The sequence below is a fragment of the Dysidea avara genome, chromosome 7 (genome assembly GCF_963678975.1).
Source record: "Dysidea avara chromosome 7, odDysAvar1.4, whole genome shotgun sequence".
NCBI lineage: Eukaryota > Metazoa > Porifera > Demospongiae > Dictyoceratida > Dysideidae > Dysidea > Dysidea avara.
The window spans coordinates 33,124,933-33,146,664 of record NC_089278.1 but is presented as its reverse complement, the minus strand read 5'-3'; the positions used below and the strand labels follow the sequence as shown (position 1 = coordinate 33,146,664).

The following is a 21,732-nucleotide window of genomic DNA, read 5'->3' as shown; positions in this document are numbered from 1 at the left end:
AGTGAGCAGATTTACAAAGTGCACACATACAATGACTATAGAAATAATCCTATAGCAATGTATGTTAAGCATACTGCAGGTCACCGTAAATAATTATTTTTATCACAAGAGCTCATTTGAAGAATGCATGTGTAATACAGGAATATTGAACCTACTGTATGAGGTTTGTATCAGATTTGTAACCTGGTACCAGAGTGCCACTTGCCTGAACAAGTTGAATGAAAGTTTTTTAACTCTTGTGGTGTAAGTGCATGTGTATATCAAAGTCACTTGCATTTGTAATACTACTAGCTTTGAATATGCTGGTAGTGAAGACTGGCTTCAATCAAATTTATTAAGTGGCCAAAGTGTGATGTGTTCATGCTGGTCACAAAGCTACTTACTTTTCCAGTGTACAATACTGTTTACATTAATGGTTTGTATACTGGTGGAAGTCTCTTTGATTTGTCACTGCACAATAGTACAACTTATTATGTTCTATGCAAGCGACACTTACAATTACTAAACATGCATACTATATATGGTTCCTAATTATAACTTAGTTGCTGGATATCTACAGAGAAAGGTGCAATAGCAGCATTTATTGCTCCAATAGCAGTAATCATTCTGGTATGTTTGAATCTGCCGTACATTGTATATCTTACAAAGTTTTGGAATTTTACTAATTTTTAGCTTAATTGTATCTTCCTTGGATTTGCATTGCGAGCATTGTACAGAAGTAAAAGTGGAGGTCTGACTAGCGATGAAGTTTCTCATGTTGAAATGGCAAAGTAAGCAGTTTATCACCTTATAATTATTGTGTAATTATCATGTGTCCATGCAAGTTTGGAGTAAACCACTTGTCATTGTCCTCATGATGTATTATGTTCACCCACCCTCAACTTAGCATTTTCAATCCCAATTCCACAGTAAAATACTTTGCTTATACTATAATGTGATGTAGGAGTCAAAAAGAAATAATAAATCTGCATGCAATCACATAGAAATGTACAAGGCACATGCCACAGTTGACTGTAATCACACTTCCTGCATTCCATCTGCAAAGTTGTGACATGAATCTTGCCAGCAATGCTTCGGTGGTTTGAAGACAATTAACATAAAAAAGGCTGACTTAAGATATGCCTTCGGTAAATGATTGGTCCAACAAATGCTTTTAAAGCATCATTGGACAAACATGGTTGGAGAACTTTTATAACTTAAGTAACTAACATGATTAATTAATTAGTAATTTCTAATTACTAATTGTATGCAGAGGAAGGCACAAATATTTTCATACAGTTTGGTTCAGTGAATGAATGATAAAACAACTATAGGCAGTGATTAGGCACCCAAAGTCGGATTATCTGGCTACACGGGTGCACTATTCTACATGCTTGCAAGTACCATACCAGTCCTCTGAATACCCAGCACAACTATCAGGTAAGCCATTCGTCAATTAACTCAGTTTAAACTCATTTACTGTGGCTTACTTTACCACAACTATATGAAGTAATCAACCTGTAGATTGATAGCAGAGCACCTGTCAAAATATGAAATAAATATCAGTAATGTCATGACATTTCCCATGATATATTGTGATAGTAAAATTTCAATACTGCCCAGTCCCTAAATAGGCCATGACCAACAATATTCCAGTGCTGCAAACAATGGAGACACACAGCCTTAAGTTTTACAACTGCAATGAAGCCTGAAATACATCAGATGGATTCCAAATGCACTCTTGTTGACCCTTGCAATGAACTGGCAAAAGCAGCTGGGTTATTTTGTTTAGTCTTAAAGAAGAAAGTTAAAAACAAAAAGCTGTTATCAGTCTAATGACTTGCCATTTTTGTTATTATTGCATTGATAAAGAATGTGTTATTCAACTGGTTGTAGCTATATCTCGTGTTCCAATCAAATGATTGATACAAAACATGGTGAACAACTGAACATGTACATTAATACACACTGAATTACATCATCTATGGCAGGATAAGGCAGAGCTTTCAGATGTAGTGCATGTTAGTACCTGGTCAGTAATTTATATATGGAAAATAAATATACATGTAGTGTACAACAAGTTCTGGTGATTGATAATTCCTACTTTGCATGGTCTCATGTGCAGAGTGTTAGAATTAATCAGTCTACAAAAATGGAACCACGACTACTTATAGCTGAAAGACAGCCAGGGCAGATGGTGAGCCTATAGGACTTTCCTTCACTAACACTGCAAAAATGTGTTTCAATACTACCTAAACTAACTCTATCTTTAGTCAGTAGTGAAACCACAGATTCAAAATAATCCCTATACCGACACAAAATGGACCACTAATCCATTAATGACTCTAATGTCATTCAGTATTGACACCTGTGGTATGTTTTGTCTGGGATTTGTAGTTCCAATACTGAAATATAGACGGAACAAATTAACACAGGCAGTATTTGTACACAATTTTTGCTGTAGGAGTTAGGAGTTAAAGGACAAACAAAACTTGGTTGACAATCGGTCATCTACACTGTGTTGTAGTTCTGGTGAATCTGACTCCCAAGTGCCACAAAGTAAAATGTACCTAGAAAATGAAGGAAAAGAATTCCTTATCTACACCTGCGGATGTTTAATTAGTTCCTATTTCAGTCATAGTATAGCCATGACCGAAGTAGGGAGTATAATATGGATGAAGTAGGGATTAAATGTCCACTAGTATAGCTCCAAGTGTAGATGACTTCTGTTAATTCCTTGCTTTTTATTTCTATGATGCTTACTCAAATATGAAGTTTCTATTTATTGTAACAATGACTGCTGAACCAATGTATACTGAATCAAAGGAAAGAATGGAGCCAGCCAGACATAGCATGTGTCCCGACTATCAATTACTGGAAAGTGCTGTCAAGATTTGCTTTGTTTTTGTACTTAATTTGTTCCACGAAGAACAGTGCAATGAAGTACACCTCCAATCATCCCAGTCACTATGAAAATTACAATTAATGCATGCCCTAACTATTAATTGCTGGGAAGCGAACTGCTACTCCATTTTGTTTCAGGTATGTTCTACCCGTTATACATACAGTGTTACAAACGAAGAACGGTATGATAAGCACCTCTGCAATCAATCCACCTACTATGGGAATCAAAAATAATTCTCATAACAGCCAGCTTACACTGAAGCCACCTCACGTTACCATGAATCAACACCTTTGAGGAAGTGAAGAAAGAATTGGGACACAAAGGACAACAAAAATAAGTCCACGATGCATGCACTGTAGCTGCTACAGTTGGTGAAAGGCACATCTTGGGCCAAAGTGACATCAAACAGCGAATAAATCAAGCCTGTAGCATTAACCATAGTTGAGTTATGCAGTTATGCATGGCTGAAGGTATCAGCTAGTCAGTTAGTAGAAAAAGTAAAATTTTAAAAAATTCCATAGGAGTACAGAGTCCCAGAGTTGTTTGTTAACTTTGGCCTAATGTATTTCGCGGACTGGACTCACGGACTGGACTCGCGGACTGGACTCACGCACTGAGCTGGGAACAGCTTTTAAACATAATCCAGGAATTATCCATCTCTTGGAACACTGGAGACACCACTATCGAGCTACAACTGCTGATACTGCTCTTCCTTACAAGTAAACAAACTAGCGGTGCACTAATTAATTAGAATACACTTACGATACACGAGTACTAGCAGTGATAAAGCGTGGTAGAGGCTATTGTTGTAGCTTAGATGTTTTTCCTTTATTGCTTTAGCACTAGTGCTAGGGTTGTAGAGATGAGCCAGTAATAATTCTTAGCAGGGTAGCTACAGGTGGCACCGCCCATAGAGTTGATGGGGCTATGTAAATAAACTGACTCATCACTACAGTCCTAACACTAGTGCTAAGTACTGGAGCAACAAAGGAAATACATCTAAGCTATAACAATAGCCTCTATCACACTTTATCACCGATAGTACTCGTGTATCATAAGTGTATTCTAATTAATTAGTGCATGCGCTAGTTTGTTAACTTGTAAGGAAGAGCAGTATCAGCAGTTGTAACTCGATAGTGGTGTCTCCAGTGTTGCAAGGGATGGATAATGCCTGGAGTATTGTTTAAAAGTTGTTTCCAGCTCAGTGCGTGAGTCCAGTCCGCGAGTCCAGTCCATGAGTCCAGTCCGCGAAATACATTAGGCCGTTAACTTTCAACTTGATTGTATCATTCTTTACTATTGTGCTAGATGAGTGCTCAGTGATGAATGCTCAGTGCTACAAATGAGCCAAATTTAAAGATTGTGTGTAATTGCATCCATGTGTTATTAAATATTTTTGAGGATCATGCTCAATACATACATACTATAGCAATAGAAGCTCATACTCAGCTTTGTATCACCCACATTATAATGCTACTGTACAATGTCTGCTGTAGAAATATTCTATCTTCAATAAAAATCCAACACACTTTGCATCATTTTCATAAAGTTCCTGACAAATCTATTAATATTTTCATATTTGCATGAACGCTCTGTTACAGTATACTCTATTAGAGGTTAACTAGGTGACTGCTCTATTAGAGTATCTTGATCTTTAATTTCAAGAGGATTAGTATGTGACTGAATTTGACAAAACAAGTCTTCCACACACATCCACTCTTATGACTTTGAATTACCATAACTCAATGTAGGAGTATGCTATTAGTTTCAAACTTTGACCTGTATTGTACTATGCTATGGAAGAACTTTGTGAAAATTTTAGGTCAATAGCTTGCTGAATAGTGAAATTACAGTGGGTTAAAATCAGAAAATTGGAAGTGTGTGGAAGCCTTGTTTTGTCAAATTCAGTCACATATAACCTCTGTAGATCTGGATCCTTCCCTTTCCTGAAGTTACAATGGCAGCAATGTGATGTCTCACCATGTTTGCAGTAGGTTACTACGAGTTTACGGCGGTAATTACAATTGCACGATAATATTGTTTCCAAGAATTTTTGATGATACTGGTATCGTTTCATCAGAATATCACAGTTTGATGATGTAGCAGAGATGCAGCCCATTCCTAGTGATCTGCCACCTTCTTCTCTACTGAAATGGAGTGATTTATTTATTTTTATTTTATTTTTTTATTATTACTTTATGGCAAGTATGCCAAGGGTCTGCAAGCAACTGGTGCTTGCAGCCTAAAACACAAGTTATACATACATTATAATTACTTTAACTAATTATAACTTAGCTATAGTGTTTGAAAGTTTGATGGTGGCGAGAGATCATGACATTTGCTGCACGGGCATAGATAATGGTAGGTACAGTGATTGTCATCGTCAAAATGAGTTACAAAATGATTCCACATAAATTTCTTTAGTTTAGCCTTGATGGTTGCAATTGATAAATTGGTATTGATTACAGGAAGAGCATTCCACAAATGAGGAAGACGGTGGAAATAAGAGTTTCTATTTAAGTTTGTACTATGGAGACGATGTTTGAGTTTATTATGTGTAGAGGATCTGGTGTGACCCTGAGTAAATGTAATGTACCTATTAGAGGTGTACCGATATGGGTTTTTGGCATGTACCGATATCCGATATTGATGCCACCAAAAGAAGCCGATAACCGATGGTCGATCTGATATTTGCATTATAGTTAAAAGTGTACATTTACCTACCCTACAACAACATGTATATATATTCATTGCTATACTCTACCTGTGGTGGTATACAGCTTGGGTTTCTATTGTGCAATCCAGACAATTAGGCACCCACAAACATTTTTATGTATACTCCCATGAAGCCTTATACGGACATTTCTGCATTCTAATTGTTTGTGAGAAAGCTGGTACAGCAAGTTTCCTTGGTTATCTTGTGACCCTTTTTATTACAAGGTACTCTATAACTGCTTCATTTATAAAGACTGATAAGCTTTCTAGCAACAGACAGTAGAATCACGTGTGTTTATATGGCTTCTCGTAGCGTAGCGCTTGTTTCAGAGTGAACAATAAGCCACTGGTACTAAGGAGCCACATGAATAACGTAGAAAACCAATGCACAATCCGTTTATGTACAAACTATTGCTACTGTATAAATATCGGTAGCGATATCGGTCCTCCTGCTGTTCTGTACAGATTCCGATATTGGTAAAAATTACCATATTGGTGGTCGATATTATAGCCGATCCGATTATCGGTACACCTATAGTACCTATTAATGTCAAAGTTTCTTGTGGGTGACTTAAGTGACTTGATCGCAAACAAAACATCCTGAATCTCGAGGATATACATGAATGGTAGAAGATGAAGTTCTAATAACCTGGATTTGTAGCTGATATTATAATTATTCAAGATGTGTTTGGTTGCTCGACGTTGAATACGCTCAAAACATAAGATGTCCTTGATTAGGTAAGGTCGCCATAACTGAGAGCAATAGGTAAGATGAGGACGAACTAAAGTAATATACAGATGTAGCTTGACTGATGGGTAGTGATTGGAACAAAAAGTACGTCGTATCAGAGCCAACGATTTATATGCTTTAGATATTATAGAATTGTAGTGATTTGACCACTTCAGGTCACTGGAGACAATCACTCCCAGGTCTTTTTGAGTCTCCTGACAATTGATTTCTGTGTTGGAAATAAGGTATCTGGTATTGGACGTTGATTTGAAGGGTACATGTACACACTTGGTAAAGTTGATAGTTAGATTGGAAAGGAATGTTTGGTGAATAATAGAGTCAACATCTTGCTGGAGCTTGATGCGGTCCTCATCACACGAGATGGTCATAAAACATTTCGTGTCATCAGCAAACTTCAGTACTTGACTAACTTCTATACTGGAAGAGATATTGTTCATATAAACTAGAAATAACAGGGGACCTAAAATACTTCCCTGGGGGACGCCAGATATAACTGGTTGTACACTGTCAGATAAGGTATTGTTGATAGATACCTGCTGTACTCGGTCAGTGATGTAACATTTAAACCACGACCACAGGGTACCAGTAATGCCAAAAGACCAGAGGTGATTTAGTAGGATTCCATGTGAAACAGTGTCGAAGGCTTTACGTATATCCAGGTATATTTGTCTTTGCATTAATTATAACACAAACTTGTAACAAGAAGCACTTGGCCTAGTATGTTGTAAAATACTTCTCTGATGGTTAAAAACCTATAAAAGAGGACAGAAACCTTAGAATCATTATAGTTTAGCAAGCAAGTATGAGTTTACGGAGGAATTCATTATTTGGGAATCATTAGGTCAATAATACGTACCATTTCAATAATCATTTGTTATGTTGTACAGTCACAAATTTACACCAACTGACAATAAACAAGCCTTGATTGATTTTTATGAATACTTTTGATTTTATTTCTCTGTTCTTTTGACGGATTTCTAGTGTCAAACCATGATATGTATCCTTGTGCCAATAGTTATAAATTGAATACTGCTAGAGAATATATGTATCTTCAATTTGTTTGATATCCATGCTGAAAGATAAATATTTTCTAACTGTAAATTACTGTTCTAATGAATTCTTGTTGTTTAAGATAGAAAACAGATTCAATTTTTTGTTGATTCAATTTTTTTTGTTTAACAAAGTTCTGACACCTAACTAATGGTTTATTTTTCATGTTTGTGATTTTACATTGCTTGAACAGCAACCAGTTCATTGTAAGACTGTTTAGATCATCGATAGTATTCCCAAGATGTGATATGATACAATGTACACCATTGTATCTGTAGTTGTATCACATGAAATAATTAAGCTTTGTAAATGTATCCCCTGGATTTTTTTTGTTATACGAGGTGTCAAAGTATTTCATCAGTTGTGCAATATAATTATTTTGCAGGCACTTGTTAAAAGCTACAGTTGTATTATTACCAACACTGGGACTCACGTGGCTGATTGGAATCGTGTCTGTCAATAATGACACCACTGCGTTTGCATGGATTTTCACCATTCTAAACTCTCTACAGGTAGATGCTTTAAGCTACATGACTTGCAATTTTACATACTCTGTTTGAGTAGGGAACATTCATTCTCTTCTTTCATGTCTTCAGAAACAAAGAGGTAAACTACTTAACTGTACTACCCACTTATACATGCATGCCATTGGATTCTCTACATATGTGTAGGTAAAGAAACGAATCCCAAGTGTGAAGGGAAAAAGATTACTATTCCGTTCAAACTCATCTGTGAGTATTAATATCACTGCTAGATTTTATCATATCTATTTATCTGATCACAAACAGACAAACAAATTTTATCAATCATCTCCAGTGAGTATTATGGTAACCTATAATAGAGCGTAATTTACTTTAACTTTGTAGACACATTCTTCTTACACTGCTGGCATGAAGAAGAAAAGTGAGATGGTGTAATTGTCATTATGTATGAGTGATTTACTGTAGCAGCACAGGAGGTAGATTGCACGCTTTGTATTACACTGTATGAAAACTTCCTCGTGGTTATTAGTACACCTCATGACATGTAACTTGAGATGTGTAGACTTCCTATACATTTAATAAGTGTAAGGAGAAATATTTTCAATTTTTCCTTACACTTGTTTGTTACTTTAATTAAAGACTGATGCGCTGCATCAAAGAAAATAATGGAGCAGGTCTGTCATCATACATGTAATAAAAATCAGTTAAGCTATGTTTATGGACAAATAATATTAGAATGATTTTGCAATATTTGACTCCGCAAGGTGTTGATGACAACTCCCCCATACATGTACTTTCTTCATTTTCATGTTTATTGCTGTGAATTAGCTGTAGACTTCCCTCTAGCTCATTTAGTAATATACATTGTCTATTGCATTTAATAATTACATTAAGCGAGTAAACGCATGCCCAAACTACGCAAAATGTACTGGAAATTGATATACCATCACACTTCATTTCTTACCTGTTAAACAGCATTACAAATGAAGAGCAGTACAAGAAGCATCTCTGCAATAAATCCAGCCATTGCGTTTGTCACAACTAAATCATCTCCTTAAAGTGGTAATGTTTTACAAAATATCACATGGCCTTGTTGACATCACATGGACACAGCCAACACTCCACTATTCTATTCACCAGAACTGATAAATATTTAAATTCTTTCCTCCCTGCTACCATCAAATTGTGGAATTCTCTCCTGATTCTCTAGTCATACTGGATGCTGTTAATCAATTTAAGATGACTTATCCTTGCACCTCTTCCCTTATCTGATTTATGTATAATTATCTGTGTTTTTATGCTCTTTTTGAGTTCTACACAGTGAGCAATGTGTTTGCCTGACTGTCAAAGTGAAGTGGCCATGTTGCTTCGTTTTTCAAGGTAGCTGTGTTCCACCCCTTATACAACGTTACAAACTAAGGACAGTAAAAGTAGTGCCTCTGAAATCAATCCAGTCACTGTGGAAATTTTGGACAATTTTTGTGACAGTAGCTGCACTGAAGGAGTCAATCATTATCACAAATCAACACCTAGTTATGCAGTAGTGGAGAAAGGAAATGATCCCTATACAATAAATGATTCCTAGATTTGTACTATACAGTGCTACCATACTGTATGATAATGACAAAGTATCTCAAGACCAAGGGGTCCGACACGAAGACTTTAGATTCAATCTTTGCAAACTTTTAGCAGGGATTTGGGATTCTGAACAAGATTTCACGGGATTTAATGCATTTCAAATATTTTGAAATACATTGAAATAAACCGCTAGAATTATGCAAAGTATCTAATTACAGATTAACGGTGCAAGATCTACTAAATTTGAAGAATTCTGACTACATTTTAGCTTTTCTTTTTCAATATCTGTTGAATATTCTATTAGAATAGTTTTTACTGCTGCAGCTGACTGCTCTATTAGAGTATCTCGATCTTGTACAAGGAATAAACGGAGAATTGAGAAATAGAATACAAAAATTTACGGGTTTTTCAGGAAATTTAAGATTTATTCAGCCCTAAAGATTTAAAGGATTTTATCCAAGATTTAAGGATTTGAATCCTGCATAATGCTAGATTCCATGCGTGTCGGACCCCTCGATCAAGACACACGGTAGTGTGTCGTGCGGCCCAAGAAGCTAGCGCGCCACACCGTGAGTATACTAACAGGAAGAAAGAAAACGCAATTTTCACACCTATGTAGCTCTGTGATCCCTAATCCAATTGGAGCCACATTTGCTAGAGAAGTGCCGGCCAGTTAGCAGGGGCGGATCCAGGACCTGGCAAGGGGAGGGGCACAAACAGGCCAAGTTGTAGGTGGTTAGGGAGAGTCAGATTCTGTTGTAAGTTGCTGCATTTTTGTGCAGCAAATAATACACCTCTTAGTAGTATCTCACTGTTGATGTTTACCATTTTGGCCTTTGTGAAGTCTTAAAAACTGTTTAAATAGCTCTGAATGTCTTAAACAACAGCAACACTATAATTATTTTTAGAGGCGCTTAGTACCACGAAGGTGCAGGGTGAAAATTTCATATCTAGTTTGAGTTTGGTTCGCTTTGGTTTCAGGTGAATTTGTAATAAATGCTAATAAGTGTGCATATTTTCATGAGTTATATATTATAAGCTGATCTTGGCCTGACATAAAGTTGTAATAGTATGAGAAGTAGCTATGGCTCCTCCACAAGGTCACTGGGGAAGGGGGGGGGGGGGGGGGGGCATTTGCCCCAAATGCCCCATCCTGGATCCGCCATTGGTTAGAGGAGCCTACATACCAAATTTGAAGAAAATCGCTCCAGCCATTTCCGAGATACGAGCGAACAAAATTTCGTTTTTAATTTCTTCGTTTTTTCTTCTTCATTTCGCATACTTCGCAAAATCCACCATAAAACACGAATGCGTACTCCGATCGGGCTGAAATTTGGCACACTTAAAGGGCACTTTAAGGCGGATCTCAGCATGAACTTTGGTAGGAATCCGTTGAACATTCCCGGAGTTATGACCGATTATTTGCGTAAAATAAGGTCGAAGGTCTGTCACGCCTACAGGGTAAACACCTTGGAGGAATGAGTTGAAAATTCATAATATGGAGTACCCATCGTAGGAGTGCCTTTTTGTGGTTTGAAAGGAATCGGGATAGCTACCATGGAGATATGACACCAAACCCAACCTGTGTCAAAATTACGCGATCGATTTTTATGAATAAAAAAACTATTAGTTTTCATGTCTACCAGGCAAACCGCTTAGAGCAGTGAGCTGAATATCAGTGCGTAGCTGGAATAATCATCATAGAAAGTCCTTGCAGTAGTACAGAAGAATCGGATTACAAACCACTGAGTTATGATTCGAAAGGCAACTACGTGTAGCAAATGCGAGATCGAGATACTCTAATAGAACAGTCACCCTAATAGAGCATTCAGCTACGTTATAATTTACTCCATTGTAGAATTATATTACATTGCAAGTGATTCTGTAGGGAATTCAGCTACAAACAAATCACCCTGTAGAGAGATCAGCTAGAAGAAGGTACCTTATAGAGAGTTCGGCTACAAAGAAACCATCATGTAGAGAGTTCAGTTGCAAACAAATCATCCTGTAGAGAGTTCATCTACGAAAAGATCACCCTGTAGAGAGTTCAGCTACAAGAAGTCACCTTGTAGAGAGTTCAGCTACTAAGAAACCACCATGTAGAGAGTTCAGCTGCAAACACATCACCCTGTAGAGAATTCAGCTACAAACAAATCGCCCTGTAGAAAGATCAGCTAGAAGAAGTAACCTTGTAGAGAGTTCAGCTACAAAGAAACCATCATGTAGAGAGCTCAGCTGCAAACAAATCGCCCAGTAGATAGTTCAGCTATGAACAGATCACCCTGTAGAGAATTCAGTTAGAAACAAGTCATCCTGTAGAGAGATCAGATAGAAGAAGTCACCTTGTAGAGAGCTCAGCTACAAAGAAACCACCATGTAGAGAGTTCAGCTGCAAACAAATCACCTGTAGAGAGTTCAGCTAGAAACAGGTCACCCTGTAGAGAGATCAGCTAGAAACAAGTCACCATGTAGAGAGTTCAGCTAGAAAGAGTCACATTCAGCTACAAGGAAACTACCATGTAGAAAGTTCCGCTGCAAACAAATCACCCTGTAGAGAATTCAGCTACAAACAATCGCGCTGTAGAAAGATCAGCTAGAAGAAGTTACCTTGTAGAGAGTTCAGCTACAAACAAATCACCCTGTAGAGAGTTCAGCTAGAAACAAGTCATCCTGTAGAGAGATCAGCTAGAAGGGTGACCTTGTAGAGAGTTCAGCTACAAACAAATCACCCTGCAGGTAGTTCAGCTACAAACAAGTCATCCTGTAGAGAGATCAGCTAGAAGGATCACCCTGTAGAGAGTTCAGCTACAAAAACAAATCACCTTAAGCCAGACAAAGTAACCCTGTAGAGAGATCAGTAAGAAACAAATCACCTTGTAGAGAGTTCAGCTACAAACAAAATCACCCTGTAGAGAGTTCAGTTACAAACAAATCACCCTGTAGAGAGTTCAATTACAAACAGATAACCCTGCAGAGAGTTCAGCTAGAAACAAGTCACCCTGTAGAGAGAATCCTGCAGAGAGTTCATCTACAAGTAAATCACCCTGTAGAAAGTTCAGCTACATTTCAAGTCACCCAGTAGAGAGATCAGCTGCAAACAAGTTATCCATAGGGAATAATTGGCATGTAATAAATGTGTACATTTACTGATAAAATCTGAATTAGTTAAAGTATTTAAAATCTGCTTCATCTTTTTCTCTTCCTGTGGTAATGAAAAAAAGATAGGTTAAAAAAACCCGGTGGCTTTGGGGTTTACAAATACAAAAAGAAGTGAAATCTAACAAGCGGCACCAAATTTACTTGAATTGTTGTTATTAAAATTTTTACCATTAACCTACCGTCACAGCCATTTCTTGGCTGCCACGTTGGATTTCACATCTTTTTCACCGTAGCCTTTCTGAGGGCTGCACTCTTTATTTACAGCTTGGCTGTTTTGGATTAGATATCATTATAGTATGCAGCTATGCAATTTGTGATTCATACAATGTTCATAATATTTGACTAAAACTAGCTAACAAGTATCAACTTGCATTGTTCTTTTCGATAAGGTTTTTAATTTGACACCCAGTTTGAACTATTATCGTTGCATGGGTGATGTATAGACTATTTTTGGCCTAAACAAACTCCAAATATCAAATCTGTGATGACTCCTCATCTCCATTAATTACTTCTCATGTGGTCAACTAACTGTGCTGAAATTTTTGTAAATTTATCACAGAGTGCATGACCCTTTTGGTTCAGTATACTGCAATATTATTTTCGCTAATGATAATGGACTTGGTTGTTTACTAGTCTTGTATTATTCAGTTTCTACTCAGAGTAATACTCTTACACCTAATCAACCAATGGGTGCAATGGCTACTTTTGATTCAACTCTACTGAGTGAGGGATACTTAGCTACCACCCTTGATAGAAGAGATCCTAAAGGTCAGCAAAGTAATGAAAATAAAATTAATGTGTTGACTATAAATTATATATTGTTCTAGGACATTCTATGTGTTGTATTAGAAGTGCTCAGAAAAACTATGCACTAATAGTTGCGGCCCTTGGGCAGTCAGGCATACATATCAGGCAAAGCCTGAATACCCCATGTTACAGCTAATATGTAATACTTATCAGGCTGATAGCCTGTACAGAGCGATCAATCACCAAAGCCAATACGAGTGCAGCCACCAGCTGTATTATATATGTATACCTAAAGCGTTTTTGATTATGGGTCAGTAGCTAGTACGTTCTGGTTACATTTGGTTACGATGGATGGACATATCCTAGAGATATCACAGAGAATTTTGGTTACACGAATTTAATGTTTAAATGAATGCTATTGGATTGTTTATGGAAAAAGTACAGAGTTCACTAAAGGCCTGGATAGGTAAACTTGCTTGTAGAGTGGTTACTCCGTGCAGAGTGGCAGCTTTGTGATGGGGGCATGTCCGTATTCAAAAACATGCGGAAACGATCATTGAATAAGCTATAGCACTAGTTCTCACCTTAGCCCAATGTTTTTCAACTTGTAGGATGATGAGGATAACAAAACACTCTCCATCTGAGTGGTTTTCATGGTGAAATCCAAGTCGTGCATCCTAATCATGTGAGTATTAATCAATCCCCACAATCAATTTCATCCTCGACATCTATATAATCACTGCCCAGTTGTAGCCTGGCTACATTTCGTATGTAGCACCCGGTTAGCTGGGCTACATACAAAATGTAGCTTGGGCGGCTCCTTCAATCTGAGGTGTGAAAGTGTTACATAGACATATGGAGTCACACGATCGAGATACTCTAATAGAGCAGTCAGCATTGCTGCAATCTGTTGTCATATGTTCTTTCAGCCAAACTGCTTATATGTGAACTAGTTGAATTTTGTACATGTCAGGTAACTCTCAAGATATAAACCTTCAGTAATGTAATAAATATCAATAAGTTATAATGTGAGAACCAACTGTACATGCATGTATGGCCAAGAGTGTTTCAGAATCCCTTAGCTATAAAGCTTGCAGTCATATACATGCGACATTCAGCAACTAATCTGAAGTGAAGATAATTTCAAGTCTAGTTCTACTGTTTACCTGTAGGAAAAAATAGACAGAAAGATGTTAGCATAGCTATACAAATACAAAAAGAAATGATATCTAAACAGCCAAGCTATGAGAAAGGTGCGGCCTTCCAAAATAAAGATGTGATATCAAAAGTGGTAGCCAAGAAATATTTGGCTGCAATGATATTATGTCAATTAATTTGTAGCATTCACAAAGTAGTTATCATTGAAGCCATTTCCACCTTTGATATCATACCTTTCAGTATTTTTCAAAATAAAGTAAAGTTCCAGTAATAAAATGTAGTGAAACAAGAGATATATATGATGGTAGCTATTATAACATAGTTATGTGGGAAAATCCATATATTGGCATGTACAGTAGTACCATTAATTTTTAAGTAGGGATCGCCCCAAAACGTTTGTGCCACCCAAAATTCTGCCATTGAAAATCATCTTAGAGGCATCTGACACAACAAAAATAACCTTTACGGAATAGTACTAGCTCATATAATACAGCATTAAATATTATAACAAAATACTTACAGGTGGCTGGATATAGAATGTAAAATGTCGCCAAAACTCATTTTTTAGTCTCACTGCCTAGCTGACTGTCTGACCACAGTTGCAAGGCTAGATGCCAAACAAATCAGTGCATAGCCACCATTTTACACCACAATAACAAACTCACTGGTGGGATGTGTCTTTTGGGGTTCCAACAAGTGCAGCCCCTCTGTACCTTTTATCTTAAATCAATCAGGCCCCTTCTCCAATGTACATCATTATTGCATTATAGCTGTCCACCCGGTAGGATAGGTCACATAGATAATTTGATTAAATTTGCACCAGCCATTTTCAAAATATGATGTTCAAACTTTCAATTTTTTCCTTAAACCATAAGGGGTCTATTAGGGTTCAATTTCTTTTTGCACACTTTGCAAAAATTGTTATTAAATGCAAAAATGTAGCTCGATTGCTGCAAATTTCAGCACATATTAAAAGCCTACAAAGGTGAGTTAATTTTCAAAGTTTGCTATGAATTTTGATAAATATCCACAGAATTATGAACATTTATTTGCTCAAACTTTACTCACAGCTACAGGGTAAATGGAACATGCAATAAAAAAACAATGGAGAACATCCTATGTGCCCTATTAAAAATCCTCAAAAATGTGCACTCTATAGTCATATCACCAATTACATACAATGCAATACACTTATAACACTGTCTTTAACAATCATCATTGTGTCTGTATAAATACAAGGAAATGAGAGTAAAAATTCTTAAAGTCAGCTATAGCCTGGTTTTGGAACCTATAAAGTATGAAAAGAAGTGAAATCCACACAAAACAGCCAAGCTGTAAAAATGGTGTGGCCTTCAAAAACCTGCAGTAAAATCAAAAATAGCAGCCAAGAAATGGCTGCAGTGATGTTAATGCTGATAGATCTGTGTGCTTTACCTACATTTAACATCTTTGCAATCATTTCTTGGCCTCCACCTTTGACTTCACAACTTATTTCACCCAGATTCATTTTGTTCACAGCTTGGCTGTTTTTGTGTGGATAATTTTATACAGAAGTATAGTAACACATTCAAATAAATTTAAAGCAATAAAATAATAGTGAAGTATTTATCCACAAATAAAATGTCTGCACTGGATCTCTTCTGCTGTAAAGAAAAAAGACAGGTAAAAGAAGTCCCAAAGTATATAATTACAAAAAGAAGTGATATCTATACCAAAACAGCTAAGCTGTAAAAAAGGGTGCAGCCCCCAAATCCAGAGTGAAAAAGATGTGAAATCAAATGTGGCAGCCAAGAAATGGCTGTGATGGTAGGTTAATGATGAAAATTTTAATTACAACATTTTGGTACCAGATCCTTGTTTTTTCACCATGGCTTTTTGGGGGCCACACCCTTTTTACAGCTTGGCTGTTTTAGTATAGATCAAGACACACGATAGTGTGTCATGCGGCCCAAGAAGCCGGCACACCACACCGTTAGTATATTGACAGGAAGAAAGAAAACGTCATTTTCACACCTTTGTATCTCGGTGATCCTTTATCCATTTTAATTAAACTGGATAATTACACCATGGTGGATTTTAATTAAACTAGCTGTTAGTAAACCAGATAGACGAGAAGTCATATTCTTGTTTGCAATAGATTTGGTAGCTGACAAAGACACATCAATAATATTAGTTTTCCCAGAAATTTTGTGCCACCCTCAGTAATCAATTTTGTGGTCCCACCTGATAACGGAATTCTCTGTGACAAATGTTTAGAGCCATCAAATAGAAATGAAACGCACTTTGAAGGCTTAAGTGTTAGATCCAAGTCTGCAGCTTTCTTGTCAATCTCTTGGAGCACAGAAGAATGGGTTTCCAAATTGGTGGAAATCAAGGTAGCATTTTTTTTTCTTCGTGTTTTCGCACACTTGCAAAAATTGCTATAAAACGCAAACGCGTACTCCGATCGCCTTGCAATTTGGTACACAGAAAGGGAGTCAAAAGGCGAATTCTAGCATCAAATTTAGTGCAAATGCGATGAATGGTTCAGGAGTTATGACCGATTATTCGCGTAAAACAAGATCGATTTGTTGTCACGCCTACAGGGTAAACCGCTTATGGAATGAGTTGAAAATTGCTATGTAGATGGAGTAACCATTGTAGGAGTGCCTTTTTGGTGGTTTGAAAGGAATCGAGATAAAGACCATGGAGATATGACACAAAACCCAACCTGTGTCACAATTACGCGATCGATTTTTATGAATAAAAAAGTATTAGTTTTTACGCCTACTAGGCAAACCGCTTAGAGCAATGAGCTGAAAATCGGTGTATAGCTGGAATAATCTTCATAGAAAGTCCTTGCAGTAGTACAGAAGAATCGGATTACAAACCACTGAGTTATGATTCGAAAGCCAACTTCGTGTAGCAAATGCGAGATCGAGATACTCTAATAGAACAGTCACCCTAATAGAGCATTCAGCTTACTCCATTATAGAGTTCTATTACATTGCAAGTTATTCTGTAGGGAATTCAGCCGCAAACAGTTACTCTTATAGACAGTTCAACTGGAAGCAAGTCACCCTGTGGAGAGTTAAGCTACAAATATATCACTGTAGAGATTCAGAACATTACAAGTCACACTGAAGAAAGTTCAGCTATAAACAAGTCATGCACCCTGTAGAGAGTTCAGCTACAATTAAGTCACTCTCTAGAGAATTCAGCTACACACAAGTCACTGTGGAGAGAGTTCAACTACAAACAAAGAGAGATCAACTACAAACAAAACACTTTGCAGAGAGTTCAGCTACAAACAAATCAACCTTTAGAGCGATCAGCAACAAACAAATCAACTTGTAGAGAGATCAGCTAGAAACAAATCAACCTGCAGAGAGATCAGATACAAACAAATCAGCTCATAGAGAGATCGGTTACACACAAATCAACCTGTAGAGAGATAAGCTAGAAACAAATCACCCTGTAGAAAGTTCAGCTACAAACAAATCACCCTGTAGAGAGTTCAGCCAAAACAAATCAACCTGCAGAGAGATCAGCTACAAACAAATCACCTTATAGAGAGTTCAGCTACAAACAAATTACCCTGTAGAGAGATCGGCTACAAACAAATCAACCTGCAGAGAGATCAGCTACACACAAATCAACTTGTAGAGAGATCAACTACAAACAAATCACCCTGTAGAGAGATCAGCTAGAAACTAGACACAATGTAAGGAGTTCAGCTACAAGCAAATCATCCTGTAGAGAGTTCAGCTAAAACAAATCAACCTGCAGAGAGATCAGCTACAAACAAATTACCCTGTAGAGAGATCGGCTACAAACAAATCAACCTGCAGAGAGATCAGCTACACACAAATAAACCTGTAGAGAGATCAGCTACAAACAAATCACCCTGTAGAGAGATCAGCTAGAAACCAGACACAATGTAAGGAGTTCAGCTACAAGCAAATCACCCTGTAGAGAGTTCAGTTACAAACAAATTACCCTGTAGAGAGATCAGCTAGAAGAATTCACCTTGTAGAGAATTCAGCAACAAAGAAACCACCATGTAGAGAGTTCAGGTGCAAACAAATCACCCTGTAGAAATTTCAGTTACAAACAAATCGCCCAGTAGAAAGATCAGCTAGAAGAAGTTACCTTGTAGAGAGTTCAGCTACAAAGAAACCATTTTGTAAAGAGTTCAGCTGCAAACAAATCACCTCTAGAGAATTCAGCTACAAACAAATCACCCTGTAGAGAGATCAGCTAGAAGAAGTTACCTTGTAGGCAGTTCAGCTACAAACAATTCACCCTGTACAGAGATCAGTTAGAAGAAGTTTCCTTGTAGAGAGTTCAGCTACAAACAAATCATCCTGTAGAAAGATCAGCTAGAAGAATTCACCTTGTAGAGATTTCAGCTACAAAGAAACTACCATGTAGAGAGTTCAGCTGCAAACAAGTCACCCTGTAGAAAATTCAGCTGCATTATAGAATTCTATTACGTTACAAGTTATTCTGTAAGGAGTTCAGCTGCAAACAGTTAATCTTATAGACAGTTCAGCAAGAAGCAAGTCACCCTATAGAGAGTTCAGCTACAAATATATTGCTGTAGTGATTCAGAACATTACAAGTCAAAATGAAGAGAGTTCAGCTATAAACAAGTCATGCACCCTGTATAGAGAGATCGGCTACACTCTCTAGAGAATTCAGCTACAAACAAGTCACTGTGGAGAGAGTTCAGCAACAAAGAAACTACCCTGTAGAGAGTTCATCTATACAAACAAGTTATCCTATAGAGATCAGCTGCAAACAAGTAACCCTGCAGAGAGTTGAGCTACAGACAAGTCACTTTATATTTTATACAATGTTCAGTTACAAGTAAGTCACTCTGAAGAGAATTCAGCTACAAATAAGTCACTCTGTAGAGAAGTTTGCTACAAACAAGTCACCGTGTAGAGAGTTCAGCAACCAAAAAACCGCCCTGTAAAGAGTTCAGCTATACATCAGCTAAACACAAGAGAGAGCTCAGTTAGAAGAAGTCACCCTGTAGAGATCTCAGCTGCAAAGAAACCCTGTAGAGAGATCAACTACAAACAAATCACCCTGTAGAAAGTTCATGCAGGTACAAACAAATCACCCTATATAGAGTTCAGCTACAAAAAAAGCACTCTGTAGAGAGTTCAGCTACAAAGAAATTATCCTGTAGAGAGTTCAGCTACAAACAAGTTACCCACAGTGCGATTGGTTTTAAACAAGAGATTTCAGCTACAAACAAATCACCCTGTAGAGAGTTCAGCTATGAACAGATCACCCCGTAGAGAGATCAGCTATGCAAGTCACCAAATAGAGAGATCAGCTAGAAGAAGTCATCGTCTAGAGAGATCAGCTAGAAGCAAGTCACCTTGTAGAGAATTCAGCTATAAAGAAACCATCCTGTAGAGAGTTCAGCTACAAACAAATCACCCTGTAGAAAGTCCAGCTAGATAAAAGTTACCCTACAGAGATATCAAGTCACCCTATAGAGAGATCAGCTAGAAGAAGTCATGCACCTTGTAGAGAGTTCCGCTAGAAACAAGTTACCCTATAGAGAGATCAGCTAGAAACAAGTCACCCTGTAGAGATTTCAGTTACAAACAGATCATCCTGTACATAGTTCAGCTAGATACAAGTCACCCTCAGTGTAGAGAGATCAGCTAGAGGAAGTCACCTTGTAGAGAGATCAGCTAGAAACAAGTCACCTTGTAGAGAGTTCAGTGACAAAAAAACCATCCTGTAGAGAGTTCAGCTACAAACAAATCACCCTGTAGAGAGTTCAGCTACAAACAAATCAACCTGTAGAGAGATCAGCATGAGGAAGTCACCTTGTAGAGAGATCAGCTAGAAACAAGTCACCTTGTAGAGAGTTCAGTGACAAAGAAACCATCCTGTAGAGAGTTCAGCTTCAAACAAATCACCCTGTAGAGAGTTCAGCTACAAACAAATCAACCTGTAGAGAGATCAGCATGAGGAAGTCACCTTGTAGAGAGATCAGCTAGAAACAAGTCACCTTGTAGAGAGTTCAGTGACAAAGAAACTATCCTGTAGAGGGATCAGCTAGAAACAAATCACCCTGTAGAGAGATCAGCTAGAAACAACTCACCTTGTAGAGAGTTCAGTGACAAAGAAACCATCCTGTAGAGATATCAGCTAGAAACATATTACCCTGTAAAGAGATCAGCTACAAACAAAACACCCTGTAGAGACTTCAGCTACAAACAAATCAACCTGTAGAGGTTTCAGTTACAAACAAATCACCCACTGTAGAGAGATCTGCTACAACCAAATTATCCTGTAGAGAGATCAGCTAGAAACAAATCACATTGTAGAGAGTTAAGCTACAAACAAATCACCTTGTAGTGACTTTAGCTACAAACAAATTAACCCGGAAGAGAGATCAGCTACAAACAAAACACCTTGTAGAGACTTCAGCTACAAACAAAACACCTTGTAGAGACTTCAGCTACAAACAAATCAACCTGTAGAGGTTTCAGTTACAAACAAATCACCCACTGTAGAGAGATCAGCTACAACCAGCTACAAACAAATCACCCTGTAGATAGTCCAGCTACAAAAAAATCACCCTGTAGAGAGATCAGCTAAAAGCAAATCACCTTGTAGAGAGTTCACTTACAAACAAATCTACCTGTAGAGATATCAGTTACAAACAAATCACCCCCTGTAGAGAGATCAGATCACCCTGTAGAGAGTTCAGCTACAAACAAATCACTCTGTAGAGAAATCAGCTACAAACAAATCACCTTGTAGAGAGTTCACTTACAAACAAATCTACCTGTAGAGATATCAGTTTCAAACAAATCACCCCCTGTAGAGAGATCAGATCACCCTGTAGAGAGTTCAGCTACAAACAAATCACCCTGTAGAAAGTTCAGATATAAAAAAATAATCCTGTAGATAGTTTTGATACAAGCAAATCACCCTGTAAAGAGTTCAGCTATACAAATCACCCTGTAGAGAGTTCAGCAAGATAAAAGTCACCCTGCAGAGAGATCAGGTCACCCTATAGAGAGATCAGCTAGAAGAAGTCACCTTGTACAGAGTCCAGCTACAAAGAACCTACTCTGTAGAGAGTTCAGCTAGAAACAAGTTACCCTATGGAGAGATCAGCTAGAAACAAGTCAACCTGTAGAGAATTCAGTTACAAACAGATCATCTTGTAAGTAGTTCAGCTATAGATA

The 21,732-nt window shown here is 37.5% G+C and overlaps 1 protein-coding gene across 1 annotated transcript in view; it reads left to right on the top strand.

Annotated features, from left to right (window-relative positions):
- The window catches only part of LOC136261458 (adhesion G-protein coupled receptor V1-like), a 145,041-nt gene that overhangs the window by 119,216 nt on the left and 4,093 nt on the right, over positions 1 to 21,732 (top strand). The window contains exons 108-115 of the mRNA XM_066055464.1: positions 543 to 609; positions 673 to 770; positions 7,786 to 7,912; positions 7,965 to 8,006; positions 8,072 to 8,131; positions 8,189 to 8,215; positions 8,267 to 8,303; positions 13,268 to 13,387. Coding sequence (XP_065911536.1) covers positions 543 to 609; positions 673 to 770; positions 7,786 to 7,912; positions 7,965 to 8,006; positions 8,072 to 8,131; positions 8,189 to 8,215; positions 8,267 to 8,303; positions 13,268 to 13,387 — 578 coding nt within the window. The remainder of the gene's footprint in view (positions 1 to 542; positions 610 to 672; positions 771 to 7,785; positions 7,913 to 7,964; positions 8,007 to 8,071; positions 8,132 to 8,188; positions 8,216 to 8,266; positions 8,304 to 13,267; positions 13,388 to 21,732) is intronic.